Here is a 16577-nt window from a genome sequence, read left to right as displayed (position 1 = left end):
ACAGCTCACCTGGAAGACTATCATCATGCCAAGAAATGAGCAACTTCCTCCCCACCACTTTCAAAGACACTGGTGCGAATCCTGTCCAATTCACCCACTTGGGACATCCTAATCCAGCCCCATTATGAACTTATCTAATCCCATCAGAGGCAGGCCCACCTGTGAGAGCATCCACATCATATACTAGCTCTTCTGTAATCTCTCCGCAGGCTTTCACGTAGGCGCAGCAATTTGAAGGAACAGCCAGTGCCAAATTATGGTCGAGAGCAGAGCTGACCACTCGGTATCAGAACATGCTGCCGAGCAAAACGAGCTAGATTTCAATGGCTGCTTCATGACCCATGCCATCCTCCCTCACAACACCAGCTTCCCCAAATTATGTACTAGCTAGGGATTGGAAACAGAGCATGCACGAGTCAAATGTTGTGTTACATGCAACAGAATTAAGTCACTGCTGTTACATCAGTGCTATACTGGCTGCCTTCTGTCCCCCTGCAGTTCTGCGAGTACAACAGTCAACAGTCTCAGAACAGAGGCGATATGGTCACTGCCTACTCTTCAACTTGTTAAAACCATGGCATAGCACAGAAGCTTAGTTAATGATCTTGATATAGTCGTGAAATGGTGAGAGGGTGAAAATCATCATCTCTCGGGATCAGATGGCTGTATTTTGTGCCACTGTGGAGGGTAAAAACAAAAATTAAGTAATGCATCAGGGAAATCATCAGAACAATCATTTGAAGCCAAAAAGCCTAGTAAACTTGGTCTCTGAAACACGTGCCTTAAAAGCTAAGAGCATTGTTCATCTCTGTTACTGTGAAACAAATCTCTTAAGATATGCATTTTAGGTTCAGTGGCCTTTTTTTTTCGTTTTGGTCAATACTACCTCCTCCAAAACTATGGAAAGTAGAGAGACTGCAGTAGAAAAGGTTTGTTTCACAGTATTGAAGATGAAGAAGTGCCCATAGCTCTTAAGGTACGCATCTTAAAGCCCATGTTTAGTAGACATTTTTGCTATGTATGATCATTCCTGTCATTTCCTTGAATAAATGCCAGCAATGAAAAATGTTTCCAGCTCAAAAATAGCTGATTCTTATGTATTTCCACCTCTGAATTCATAAATGACCATAAAAATGACTGGTTAGCTCTCATTTTGGCAATAAAGTAACATGTATTTTTTTAGAGTTTAGATTTTGTTTGGGGAAAATTTTATTTTTGAAATTGGCACTAACAAAACACTATGTTCTTCACCTGTTTGTAGGTTATAAACATATGTACTGTTGCTATGATTCTAAGTTTAATATTGTTTTCACTGTAATTGGTGCAAAATTTCTGGTGTTTTTTACAGAGTAAACTTTATTAAATACCGTGAAAACGTGTAAATTCAGTGAATAACATTTGTTACATTGTCATGAAGTAACAGTTTCATTAAAGAAACAGAATCTGACACCTCTTGGGATGACTGCCTAATGGCATTATTTTCATATGAACGTCGGGGACAGGATAAGTAAAGGGCTCCACATATATGTCTTAACACTTGGTCTGTTATACTACAAGAATGGTTGGAAAATAAAAAAATGATATATGGCTTTTGCTGTACCAATGGTATGGTGAGAGATTACAGGCCATATAGATAACTGCTATTTCTGCTTAACTCTTTTTACAAAGGCAGGATTGTCAATGAAAAAAAAAAGAACAACTCAGTGCCTGAATAATCCACCTGCTGTTTGACCTATCCCACGTTCAGACACTTAGCAGCTCCTACTCCAGCCCATAACATTGAGGTAGAAATAGAAGATAAAGACAGTGAAGAAGAAGAACCTAAGGAACTTTACACATCTCATGACCTTGATTTTGAGAAAAACAATAATAAACCACACCAACTGAGTCAACTGGAATCAAGCGATCTCATTTGAGATCTTGGTTTGTCAAAGGAGAAAGCACAACTTTCAGAATCAAGATTACAGCAATGGAATCTTCTCCAATATGTCAGGGTCTCACATTACAGACAAGATCAGAGGAATGTCGTTCCTTACTCTGAAAAGAAAAACAATCTTGTTATTTGCTGTAATATTAATGGTCTGATGAAATCTTTGAATTTGAACTATGATTCTATGGAATGGAGGCTATTCATAGACTCCCCCACGTTAACTTTGAAAGATATTTTACTTCACAATAGCAACCATCTTCCTTTTATTCCTGTTGGTCATAAAGTTCACAGGAAGGCGACTTATGCAAACATGTAAGCCCTCCTTGACTCAATTAGTTATGCTGAACACAAATGGAAAATACTGGTGATCTAACAGTCACTGCTCTTTTCTTGGGATGCAATTAGGCTGCACTAAGTATTGCTACTTTTTATGTATGTGGGACAATAAGGATAGAAAATAACATTATATTCAAGCACACTGGTCTGCAAGAATTTGCTGAGGCTCTCGTGGACCCAACAGATGTTATTCTTCCACCCCTAGATATGAGGTCTCTTCAAAAAATTCCAGAACATTCATAATTTCGCGCCAATGGTGTGTTGGACGGAAATGAGATTGGCATCCTTGCACATGCCTGTGTTTAATGTGTAACTGTTCATTGTTCTGTCGGTTAGTTATTGTTCAGTGCTGTACTGAGTAGAAAATTGTGTCAAAAAGTTTGTGAATTTCAAGATGGAAGACTTAGAGGAGCAAGGCTTCTGCACTAAAGTTTGCATGAAGCTCAAGAAAACATTTACAGAGAAACAACAAATCATGCAAGTAGCCTACGGTGATGAGTGTTTAAGCTGTACTCAAGTGTTACAAATGGTTCATGTGGTTTAAAAATGGCGTGACAGAAGTTAAAGATGACCCTTATTCAAGATGCCCTTTGATGTCTATTAACAATGCTTATGCCAGGGACGTCAATGAAATTGTGAATGCCAATTGAAGACTGACTGTCCAAAAGAAAGCAGAAGAAATGGCACTTCAGTTGTAACACATCATGAAATCCTGATACAGTCCCTTGGAAGGCATTGTGTTGCCATCAAATTTGTCCCATGGCTCAAAGAGTCAGAGAGCAAATGAGAACAAGATGTACCTTAAGAGGATCATAATTGTTGATGAGAAGTGGGTCTACAATTATGATGTTGAGACCAAGGTTCAGTCTTCACAATACATCAGGAATAAATCTCCAAGACCAAAAAAAGCTCGTCTGGTCAGGTCAAATGTCAAAGCCATGCTGATAGTTTTCTTTGACTTTGAGGGATTAGTTCATCATGAATTCATGCCACAGGGACAAACTGTTAATCGGTGGTACTTCGGGACATGTTGCGGTGCCTGCAAGAAAATTTCAGAAGGGAACGGCCAGAAATGTGGCAAGACAACTCATGGCCCTTGCATCATGATAAGACCCCCACACATTCATCCCTATAGGTCCATAACTATTGCAAAAAAAAAAAAAAAAAAAAAAATCATCCTCCGTACTCTCCAGACCTGGTCCCTGTGGGCTTTTTTTCCCCCAAAGCTGCAAACCCTGTTGGAAGAGTGAAGATTTGCAATGATAGATGAGACAAAATAAAATTCACAGAAGGTGTTTCGCACAATCCAGCAAGACGCATACCAGGACTGCTTATGGAAATGGAAACAGCATTGGGAATGGAGTATCAATTGTGGAGGAAAGTATTTCGAAGGAGACCATGCACAATAAGTAAAAGGTAAATACAGAAAACATTTGTGGACAAAGTTCTGAAATTTTTTGAACATACCTCGTATAAAGCTGGGGTTGATTACAAATTCTCTCAAACCAATGAACCAACATGGACATGCCTTTAAGTACTTAAGAGGCAAATCTCTTACATTACATAATGCAAAAGTTGAGAAAGGCAGTTTCCTCTGAGCTGAACTAAGCTATATACCAGCCATAAGCAGTAGTTTACAGTAGTTTACCCACAGTTTTTAAACATCGATAACTAACATGGAATAATATTCTCACAATAAACACACTTTGAAATATTAAGTATTTTCAAAAATGAGATTTAGAAAACTCAATAAAATTCAATTTCAGTTGCTAGGTTAAAAACACCGAATTCTCCAAGATTGCATGAAATTCCTGAAATTCCCTGAGATTTCCCCAATTTTTCTACGTAAAATGTAATTCACCGATAATTCCAGATTTTCCAGAAAAATCGCCACCCTTTCGATCTTCGCTAGTCCGAGCCCGACATCCACCGTCGCCCTGCGACCCTAACTTCACCCGCCTCGCAGTCCACAGTCTCCTCTCCACAGGCTCCCTTACCTCTGCTACATCTCCCCCTCCCAGTCACCTCTCCCCCACACACAATCCCTCAGTGCTGCAATCCTACTTTGCACACCTCCTGCCTACCTGCTTGGTGTATACGAGCATGTGTGTTATGACACAGACCGTGCTTACTTAGGGCAGGTATTCTTCCTCCACACTCCTCTACCCTCACTCAATGTATCTCAAGATTTCTTGAGGTGCTGGTGGTGGTGGTGCTGCTGCTCACATTGTTCCAGGTGGTAGGTTCATAGGACAAACAGACAGACAGGCAGAAAGGCAGGCAGTCTTATACTTGCTACATTAGAGAATGCTGCAGAACAGCAAGAGGATACAGTGATGAAGCAAAACACTGCACACTGTGACATTGAATACTGCCCAATGGCACCGCTGGCGTGTGATTCAATAAGTAAAGTAACAGATTGATATTTTAAAAATTTTGGAGTATTGTAGAGGATGAAATTCAGAATGTTTCGATTTAAGAAACCTCTAGCTGGAAATGTAAAATAAAGTTTCTACAAATGCTGTAACGATGTGCTTGATAAGCTCAAATACTGTTCCTATTGTTGTTGAGTACACGAGGAGCTCTATGTAACCCCAGAGCAAAAAGTCAAGATTGGTGAAGTCAGGGGGAGTACAAAGACCGTGGAATTCGGCATCCCCATCACTCTCTGCCTAAAGTTGTCTGTGAGACATGGTCTGATCTGACAGTCGAAGTGTGCCAGAGCAATGTTGTTCTGAAATTGCAAACAAGTGTGAAGTTGGAAGGGAACACCCTCCAGAAGTTCAAGTAAGGCATTGTCCAGAATGTTCAAATCCCATGCATTATTCAAATGATGTGGTATATGTGTGGTACAATAAACTGATCTCCAAGAATTCCAGCCAGAACGTTCACTGAGGATCTCATATGGTAATTTCTCACACGGGTAGTATGTGGACTGTCATGACCCCAGTGGTGACTGTAGCAACTTTATTTAATATTTGTGGCTACAGGTTCATTATATTAAAATGTGCAAAATTTCATCCTTTACAATCTCCTAAATTTTTAAAACACCATTCTGTTACATGCCGTATAAATGAAAGTGCAGATAATTCCTTTTAAATAACGTATCAACCCCTGCAATTTGTTGAACTGAAATGTCAGAACTTTCAAATTCAAATTCTCTTCCTAGTAGAGCACAAAGCCTAAAAAGATCTTTCTTTCACACTCATTACATTTTTTATTCCCACAATTTTGTAGAAACATGTCCTTATTCAAATCATCCCATAAAGTAATGTGGATTTTCCATATGGATATCACCCTGTCAGCAGGAACAATAATAAATAGTTTTGTAAAAATATTTGCCACATTCAGCCAGTTCACTAAAGAAAATTAATAAACAGATTAACAGTTGCCTTTACGGATGCTAAAATAAAATCATGTAACGAAGAACATTTAATTTTGGTACTAAAAAAGTGGCACCTAACTGTGACAGATGACATACATGCAGCAGCAACAGTATAACAGTAGAGCCAGTGATTTTGTTTACTTTCCCTATTAAGAAGGCGAGAGATCACACCTTCACTTTTTGATCAAATGTATGGCTACATCACAATAAAACCCAGTTTATATACCATTGCAGGCATTATTTCATGTAACAACCTTACTGTTGTGACTCACCGATCTTTCAAAGTGCCTCTGCGCAGTTACGCGCATCCTCTACAACCGGCGCTGTCTGCCAGCCATGCAGCAGCCGTGCCACCTAAGCGGCCAGCCAGCCAGCAGCTGCTAGACTTGGAGTCAGTGCTGATTTGACTGTTACAGTGTACACAGGTCTTACTTTGTTTATTTGATCTGTGACTTACATGTATTGTGTCGTCCTCGAAATATATTTGTTCAACTTGATGTTATAACACTTGCCCCCATCCATGCTAAATGCTTGCATGCTGTAACACAATCACTGACAATTAATGGTAAATTTGATCCACATGACCAAAATTATGAGGACCCCAAAAACATATGGAGCAGTAAAATATTTCCATACATTTCTACACAGTGACAAAATATTCACTAGGTTTCACATCTTACAAGTTCAAAGGTTTGCTGAGATTTCCTCTAGTGCTTACTATCCTACATTGAATTTTGCTGACCAAGAACAACCGAATTCTCTCATTATAATACCACATTTCAATTAATTGTATTTCTTGATTTTAGTTAGCATCTGGTACTGAAATAAAATTACGCAAAGGTATTGCATTCAATTTGCCAGTTTCTGATAACTGATTCTCCACACTGATACGAGTGAATGATCCAGGAAGCAATGCTGCGAGGATAGTAAAATTTTTAAAGAGCTAGGTAGCTAGATGGGAGAGGTGCGTTGGACCTAAACTCAAATGAGATAGTAAGAAAAGACAGATTAACATTAATTCAATTTCACATGGTTTTGGCCTTGCCAGAAGAGAATGGAAGTTCACAGACAGACCCTTCTCTCTCTCTCTCTCTCTCTCTCTCTCTCTCTCTCTCTCTCTCTCCCCCTCCCTCCCTCCCTTCCCCCCCCCCCCCCCCCCCCCACACCAGTCACCTCCTTCCTCCTCCTCATGCGAGAGACGATACAGGCACAAAAGGGGGAATCCACCAACATAAATGACTTTTGACTTTGACAAAGTGCAGCTCGTTGGGTGTGGAACCTGGGAAAGAACTGGAAAACTTGGTCAGCTGTTTGCATGCCAAGTGTCAAATGTCAATGTGGAAATCTAGTTTAAGTCAAGATCAATTACAGACATTTTCAGATACTTTTACGAGTCCTGTGAAGGAATTTTCCATCCAATTTAAAGATATGGTTGATTTATCGATGGACCTGAAAGTGTTTGTTGTGCTCTTTTCAGCTACTATAATAACTGATGATGCTCCATCTGCTGTAGAGTGCGAACTGTTCACATTTCAATGCGATAGTTAATTTAAGGCTAAATATGAATCACAAACAAGCCTATCACATTTTTATGAACATTTTTTGCAAACGGATTTCCCAAATACGCACAAAATAGCTACCAAACTGCTATCGATGTTCAGCTCAAAATATCTGTGTGAAAAATTGTTTTCTCTAACTGATGCACATCTCATTGCAGTTCTGCAAACTGCAAGTGTGAGATTGATTGTATCAAATATAACTTGTCTTCTTCAGTGAAAAGAGATGCAAACCTCCACATCATCTGCTAAATGACATTTCAGATATATAAAAACACATAAGCCTATGTATTGTTTATGGTGAATTATATTAATTCATTTATTTATTTCTGTGCTTAACCTAGAGTCAGTTTGTTGTTCATTGGTTATGCTGTATTCTAAATAAGCTTTTATGATGGTCTGCTGTATTTTCTTGGCTATAGGTAGTAGTAAGAGGAGTATTTAGTTTTCAGATGTCAAAGTAATTACTTTTGTTTCCTGCACAAATCTAATGACAGGAATATAATTAAACATGTTTATTCGCACAATAACCTAATGCACTGAATAGAATGAGACATTAAACACCATAGAAATGTCACAAGTTTATATCTGGTTTGATACGTATCCCTTCGGCAGTTGTTACGGGAAGTTGTGCAAGCAGCTACAAGGTTAACTTCCGCCACGGTGCAAACTCTCCTCTTTTCCCTGCATGAGAAGGAGTGCTGCTCATTGAGCTAATTTGTGCCCACCTCTGCTCCGTCTCTCTTCCCACTGTCTTCTATTATGCTCCTCACGTATTTGGAAATTTCCTCATTCTTTAGTACCCCCTTTAATATTTATATCCACTGCTACCTTCACCTTATTCCTCACTGTCAACATCACATCACACATCTTTGTATTGAATTTCAATCCACACTTCCAAACCAAGTCCTTCCATACTTTAAGTCTGTGTAATACCTCTCCTTCTCCGTTTCCTCATAGGATAAAATCATCAACAATCAGCACTGCTTTCATATTTTCATCTCCCAGTCGCATTGTCGCTCTTGCCATTATCTTGTCTGTAATAGTGACAAAAAGCAAAGAGGAAGTGCACTACTTGCTTCAGCCCATTCTCCTGTTCTAAGCAGTCTGTCTTGTCTCTTCCTACTTCTACTCAACCTACACAACCTTAATACATTTCCTTTATTCTCCTCGTAATCAGCCTTCCCATTCCTCTTTTCTGAAGAGCTTCCCAAATCTAGCTTCTTTTCACATTACCATAAGCCTTCTCACCATCCAGGAATGTAAATGTAAGCTACACCCACAGGCTCTGGTAAGCCCAAATGTACCGACCAACCACCAAGTCATCCTTTGCCAATGGCAACATTAGAGTCCACGCAGGATACAATGGGCAATGTGCAGTGGCCATTTTTTGTCCAAACCACTGGGCCAGTTCATTTATTTGTTCAGAAGAGCAGGCCAACACTGGTTGAATGCTTTTGGCCAGTCAGCGATGCACTGCAATCACAGGATCAAGGTGCAAATACTGCAATCTTTCTCAAATGATTTTACAGAAACTATTCAGTAAAAAGAATTCATTTTTGTGTTACTTATAGCTTTATGTCAGCTTCATGATGACATGCCCATCATTTCATTAATGGTCATAGTTATTGTGATATTTTCTCTTAAGTAACACACTCCACGAAATTCAAAAAAGTTTGAAATGAGAAATATGAGCCGCTATGATTTTACATTTGGTGCAGATTACAAAACATGTTGCTGTGTATGAAATTTATCTACCATATTGAAGTTTTCTTTAGACGTGGGTGGAGGGCTCTATCTGTTACCAATCTCAAGAAAACTGATCTGATGTAGCATACCCATTGGCGATGGAAAGTGCCAGTGATAAAGCCAGAATGAAGTATTCCCAACTTTCCTCATACTTCGAAAACAGATTAAGGTACTGAAATGAAATTTTGGCAAATGATGGCACACAAAGAGAAGAGTATTTTGCCATATGGTTATTATGCAAAACTTCATTATCTACCACGTTATTCAACTAACCACTTTTGATGAAAGAATGTAATTTTCAAGGACCTTCAATACAGCTGACATGAGAAATGCTGTGAGTTTTGGAACAACGTGAGTGAAGGCATTACACATTTATTTTTGTACAGAGGATGTGTGTTTTCATTAGTTATCGACCTTGTGTTTACTCAGTTCCTCACTTAATACGCTTAATAAACCATTGTTTCAGAATTCTCTCGAACTGCTTCTGCATGACACGTTAGTGAGGTCGCACTGAGTAAACTCCACCGTGTTTCGGCAAAAGAAGCAAATCTTAATGTGACAACAAGAGAAATATGTAGGTTTTACTCAAAATTCATCACTTGTGGCACTTCTCTGAATGTTACAAATGGTTAACAAGGCAGGGGAAAATAAACTGCCGATTTTGTTGCATTTTTACTAGAATTCTTTTTAGATATTATACAAAGCAGAGGTGAGTGTAGCTCTTTCTCAACAGTCACAATGCAGATGTGGGGTTTCACCTAATATTTACAAAAAATACGAGCACATGCGCTTCCCCTCCGGCACTTGGCATTTCCCTTACAGCCCCTGTCCACAGTCCCCATCACTACCGGTCTCCTCACGCTCGCCTTGCCAATTGTGCATCTACTGGCCACGTTATTTTGTACGTAGTCTACCTCTCACATCCACACATTGATGCCAATGCTGACACCGACAATGGTCAATATTTGTGGGACAGTGTCCACAAACTGAAGCCAACATTCAGTCAAACTTGTATACAGCGAACGTAAACATGCCTCGTGCGCGGATCACGGCCAGTTGATTTGCAGTTTTGAGTGTGAATAATATTGCTCCACTGTTCCCGAGACATTTCGAAAAACGTAACTTGAAAATAATTATGATGATGACAACTGAATGAACAAACAAATTTGGTTTTGCAATGGCAAAAACAGAAAGCAAACAACGTTGGTGCCAATATGTCATTGGCATATCAGTATTGGTCCACCGTGCTTTGATGCTCAGTCAAAATACCGACAAGTGCCAGACTCGTATCAATATTGTGGACAACGTCGGTTCCGATGCTATTTTATCGATTCGCACATTTGATTGACACTGTTGGTGCCGATGTTGGCCCCAATGTGTGAACCCGGCCTTAGACGCTGTACAGCGTGGGGTCAGCACACTGCTCTACTGGTTGTTGTCAGTTTTTGTGACCTGGAACCACTACTGTACAGTCAAGTAGCTCGTCAACTGCCCTACAAGGCTGAGATAAATCCATACCATTTACCCCCAATAAAGAAATATTCCTGGCAGTACCGGGAACTAAACCCAGGTCCTCCACATGGCAGTCAACTACTGTAGGCTGGCTATCCAGCTATGGATACGGACAAAGCCTACGAACAGCATTACCGTGTCTTCACTGTGTTCGTAATGTCTCTCTTGAAGCTGACTTACATTAAAAATTAGACCCACTCTTTTCTTTCAAAATTATGAGCAAAAAGGAATTCAGTACATCTTACGAGACCAACACATATCATAGAAGTGACAAGTTTTAAGATTTATTTTACACTTTTGCTAGAAATCTTTCATTGTTTGTAATTTAAAAAAATAATAAACTCAAAAAGTATATTGTTCCTTCAGCAAAATGTATTCTGAGGAATTCTGGTATGCAGGAATGACGCCAATTCATAAATTGTCCTGGGCTATTATGTCACGGTCGAATGGATTTCACCAGGGGGAGGCAGGCGGAAGATTAAATTTTTGTGATGTGGCAGTTTTCAAGAAGAAAGATGGTAGCTTGGGCCACACGGCTTACCGAAAACCCGTGCACACAAACTGATACCTACACCAAGATTTGAACCACCACCCACAACAAAAGAGAGGCATCATAAATATGTTGGCGGACAGAACAAGGAAAATCTTCGAACCAGAGCTGCTTGATGCAGACTTTAAAAATCTCACCAATGCAGTGCTCGAGAACGGTTATTTGTTCACTGAGGTGAAAAAAATGTTAAGACCACCATGTAGAAATTATAGCAATGCTCAAGTCCTGGTGAAATTGAAAGTTTTCCTTTATTCATTAAGGACATGACTGACCGCACACGAAAAATCCTGAAAAAGCAGACCATCGCAGTAATCTACACACCTATATGGAATATTCAAGATCATCTAAAATTGGCTGAGGATACTCATCAACTGCTGGAAAAAGTTGGAATTTATACGATCCCATGTAGTTGTGGGGAGGTGTACATGGGTACTACAAAAAGAACTGTCAGAAAATGACTCAAAGAGCACAAGGGCAATCATAGAAGTGGGGAGATTGACAGATCAGCTGTTGCGGAACGTGGCTTACAGCCAGATCACCAGGACTCAAGTACTGGCAGCCATAAGTGAGCACCATGAAAGGCTATACAGAGAAACCATAGAGGTTGCAAAACACAACAGGAATTTTCAACAGGAAGGAGGAGGGCATGAAATTGAATGACATTTAGATTTCAGTGCTGAAGCTGACGTGTACCTATCTTCCACTACTGGATGGTAGCAACAGTAGATGATGGCAGTCGACAACAGCCAATTGCGCTCACTTATTCGAAACATGACGTCACACCATTGCGCGGAGCAGAATTTTGCTGTAGACAGTAGCGAGCCAGAGTGTGAAAACAAAGCTAATATCCCCCTTGAAAACATCATTTGTAGATGGGGATGAAACGGGTTTTAAGGTGAAATCCATGCGACCACGGCACAATAGCCCAGAACATTTTATTGACTGTGGCACTTCCGGCCGTGAAAGACACTTTGTTCCAACCACCTTTGTTAGTAGACTGTAAAATCTGCTCAGGACAGACAAAACTTTGAAGCTGGGGTAATGTGCAGCTTAGATATATGTGACAGAGGTCATTTTTGACACCCTAGTGGTGACAAGAGCCACTCATATTTATTTTATTTAATGAAAGTTTTTTTCTGGAACTGTTTTGGGCACACCGCATTCCATTCTCCTTACATCACGTACTCTCCATTAAGCTTGGACTGCCATAAAGTTAAGAGAGTGCACCTTTCATAATAACAAGGCATGACATCTCTAAGCAGTTACCTACAGCATTCTTTTTCACACAATGTCAGATGGTTGACCACCCTCACAAATACAGTGTGTAGGATGGTTCATAGCACAATATTTACTTTGCTATGTGTAAGCTGTAATGTGAACAGCACAATCATTCTGTAATAGGTTGTTCCCTGTACCAACAAACGAGAAGTTATACGAAAGAAGTAAATGGTTGTCCAATATCCAGACACAATTGTTAATCAACCTTATGTAAATTTCACATCACTTTTTTTGTCTGCTTTTAGGACTGTCTCACACTGTAAACTTTGTGCCTCACACATGTTCACCACACTTAAGTGCAAGGTTCAAGTTATCTTTTAACATGTTACGTTTCCCACTGGTTTCACTTGTTTTAACTGTTCTAATGTTGGTTTAATTTAACTCTCTCTAACTTGCCTATTTTGTTTTCTGAATAAGTTAAGAGACTACATGGATGATTAATATTATACCACTGACTACACATGCTGTAAGTATGTTTCAAAAACTGACAAAGTTTCTACTGTTCCAATTTATTTCATACTTTGTTATGTTACAAAGTTGGTGTTTCTTTTGTTATCTATCAATAATCAACACGTGATGTGTCCAAAATCGGTTCAGCTAAAAGATTCAAGAAACAAATTAAATTTAACATAAGCAACTTTTGTTGAAACTCACATATCAACAATGACCTCCACCACAAAACCAAAGTCTTATGGTGTGCTAATTCTCCTCCTTTGTTGGCTGCTGTTATTATTGTTGTTATTTTTAAGTATCCCTTTCTAAGGTTGTTACTCTCAGCTGCTGTCATAAACTTTTGTGGTTCGTGCAGAATAGCATGAAAATAATTGCTGCCCACTCTAGCCATAATTACTGCCTCTTTATCTAGCACTTATATAATTTCCCGCTCATTCAATAAATGGGTATATCTGTGTGAACAACTACAATAAACAGTGGATATAAGCCAGCAGTCGAGTACACAGAAATTTTGCGGTGATACGAGTGCAATGTGCCAGTGTCGGTCACTGCTGCACCTACCCTGGAACATTACAGGAGTTTGAGTTAGTAAAAACTTCATTATACCCAAACCAGTTTTAGGGACGATTTGCCAACACAATGGGATTTTATCCATTTCCTTATTGGTACACACCACATTTTCTCAAATGGCACTTCATATCAAGGGTGCCTATTTGTAAGGTGACTACTTAGGAAATGTGTGGCATGGCAGCTGGTGCCAGCCTACAAGTCCATAGGTCTGGGGTTTAATAACCAGTCAGTACTAAGACTATTCCTGTCACTTGTCACTCTTTCACACATGGTGACAACTTGTCCAAGTGAAAACTGCGGAGTCACGGTGTGCTTTGTACCCCATATTGAACTGTAGGATTCCTCCTAACAGGTCGGATAATTCGGGAAGGAGAGTGAGTACCATCTTTCACAGGATTGTGTCTCATAAAGCACTGTGTGGTTATAATTAGAGCACAGGTGCATGCACAAACCCTGTGGCATTCACCCTACTACAGCGAGCAAGAGAGAGGCTAAATAAACTTCGCACAGCTCAGCAGAAGTTGCCAAATGTGACAAACATTACCATGAAATATGACAAGGCTGCCTTGTGACTCATATGGTCATGCCAATAGTACTCGTTCATGAGCAGATCGCAACACTGCCATGTACGCAGGCTCTGTGCATTTCCTGCACTCACCACTACACCTTGCACTATGTCATTGGGGAGCTGACTGCCACATTTCCTCAGTGCTGTGCGTCTGCTGGGTCACAGTCGGCAAGTCTCACCCATATAACAGTGAATGAGGCGGTTCTCCAGCTCAAATCAACACAGGCATCAATAGTGACTATAATTCTATTTTATTTCTAAAACATCACCATTATGCCAGAAAATTCTGTAGCAAAAGAAGTTTATGTGAATATTATTTGGAGTGATATGAAGCCGTAGATAGCAATGGTGGTGCTTGGAACTCTAAATGTGTTTCAGCGAGACAGTGCACCAGCCCACATGCCCCGTTTGGTACAAAACCGTACGTCTGGCAATTGCGATACATTTTGGTCTTAGGAGTATAGGTCTCCAAACACCCAAAATTTAAATTTCTTGGGTTATACGTATGGAGCATAGTTGACATGGGCTCCAACAAATTGCAACATCCTAACGTAATGTAATTGACAACCATCATTACGACAGCACTGTGACACAGACTCAGATATCTACCATCAGGCAAGTGCGAACTTCAGATTGATATCAGATGCCATTATTTGAGCTAAAGGGGCTACATTGCATCATTGTGCTCTACTGAGATCGCAGCATGGGTACTGTGGACAAAGGATTTTTTAAAACATTGAGTTTACAATATTTCACTAATAAAATTACATTTACAGAAGCAAAAATTTTGCCAGACATTTGTGAAGCACCGTGTACTTGGGCACAGTAATGTGAAAATACTGCAGTAGCCCAAAACTGTACTTGCAATGTCGGCCTGAAAATTGTACACAACATTAGCACAACTCACCATATCGAGGTTCAGCCTGTCATTATCTGGCTTTTCTCTGACACCACCACGGATTTCAGAGTTGTCCGTTCCACGTTCTAGCAGGTTCGAAATGTCAGCAGTCGGGATCATCCATGCGTCTCTTTCCTGAGGCACATTATCCTTTCTGACAGTTCTGTCACCGCAATCTTCTTTCTTCTCATCTGCCTTCTCCACCCACTCTTCTTTGTCATCATCCTCTCCGTTACTGTCCTGTCAGAAACCATAAAACTGGTATCAATAATTTAGTAAATATATGTCAATGAGTTCAGTCCCAGTAGAGAAAACTGTCCACAAAAGTGAAAAATTCAGGCCTGAACTGCAAACTATTAAACGGCAGTCCAGCAAACAATTATTAGTGTGTTAGCCAATGTTCACTGAGTTAGAGTAGACCAGTGTTCAGAACTTTTGCCACAGTGCCACATATGTTCATCACCCAAAGATAAGTATTTATTTTGTACATTATTTTAATAAATGATTATTAATAATTTCTTATTGTGTTGTCCATCGTAAAAGCTAAGATGATAATCTGGGAAGCAAGAGAAAGAGTTATCCATTTCCTGAATGGATAACTCATTCTGCAAAAACATTTCTTACAGAAAGCAAATGGGTTTGACAAAGTACTGCAACAAATGGGATTTGGAACACTTTCTTTGTTCACCCACATTTTACTTATTTCCCTTCCATTTTTACCATCTGAGGACCATGTGATAATGTCAATTCCTTCTCATCTGCTGTCTTCTACTCTTCCAATATTCTCTCACATTTCTACCATGTCTGTTTTTTAATTCTTCGGATTGGTTCACACTTGTTGCCTTACTACTTCCTTCTGAAAATATCTCTTTCTCTTGCTTCTTTGGCTTCTATGTTGAGTACTTCTAAATCTGTTTTAATTCCTCTCATTCAGCCTGTTGTTAAGTTCTTTTCCCAGAGATACTTGCAGCGTGTTTTGTCAGCAAATTGCAATTTATCTCGCATAAATGTCAAAAACTGCAGACTATGCTGAAGCAGAGTGGCTCAAATGTCTCAACAGTATGGATAACTGTACTGTAGGTGCAACCACAAGCAGGAGTATCTGTGGAGAGGCCAGGCAAATTTGTGAGCCTAACAGGAGAATGTCGTCAACACGAAAAACAAAACTCTCATTATAGGGATTGGAGGGTGGAATGTTAGATCCCTCAACCCAGTAGGAAGGTCACAGAATTTAAAAAGAGAAATGGATAGGTTGAAGTCAGATGTAGTGGCAATTAGTGAAATGTGATGGTAGGAAGAACAAGACTTCTGCTCAGGTGAGTACAGGGTTAGAAATACAGATTCAAATAGGGGAATGACAGCTGTATAATGCTGGAATGGGAACTGGGAAGGGGCTGGTGGGAGAGGTCAGTGACTAATGAAGGTTGAAGACAGGAGGGTTATGGGAACATAGGATGTATTGCAAGGAAAGTCCCCACCTGCGCAATTCAGAAAAAGCTGGTGTTGGTGGGAAGGGTCCATATGGCACAGGCTGTGAAGCAGTCACTGAAATGAAGGATATCATGTTTGGCAGTGTGCTCAGCAACAGGGTGGTCTACTTGTTTCTGGACCGCAGTTTGTCGGTGGCCATTCATGCTGACAGGCAGCCTGTTAGTTATCACACACACATACAATGCAGCACAGTGATTGCAGCTTAGCTTGTAGCTCACATTAATGGTTTTACAGGTAGCCCTGCCTTTGATGGGATAGGTGATTTTTGTGACGAGACTGGACTAGTGGTGCTGGTGAAAGG

At 40.0% G+C, this 16577-nt stretch overlaps 1 protein-coding gene across 3 annotated transcripts in view; it reads right to left on the bottom strand.

Moving 5' to 3' along the window:
- LOC126425034 (CWF19-like protein 2) overlaps positions 1 to 16577 on the bottom strand; it is a 188145-nt gene that overhangs the window by 155516 nt on the left and 16052 nt on the right. For all 3 annotated transcript variants that reach the window (XR_007576250.1, XR_007576249.1, XM_050087942.1), the window contains exon 3: positions 14795 to 15025. Coding sequence is in view for 1 of the 3 variants with exons in the window: in XM_050087942.1 (XP_049943899.1) it covers positions 14795 to 15025 (231 nt within the window). In the remaining 2 variants the exon portion in view is untranslated. The remainder of the gene's footprint in view (positions 1 to 14794; positions 15026 to 16577) is intronic.

Source organism: Schistocerca serialis, chromosome 10 (genome assembly GCF_023864345.2).
Source record: "Schistocerca serialis cubense isolate TAMUIC-IGC-003099 chromosome 10, iqSchSeri2.2, whole genome shotgun sequence".
Taxonomy (NCBI): Eukaryota; Metazoa; Arthropoda; class Insecta; order Orthoptera; family Acrididae; genus Schistocerca; species Schistocerca serialis.
The sequence above is the reverse complement of the archived record's forward strand: the minus strand, read 5'-3'. Positions and strand labels throughout refer to the sequence as shown.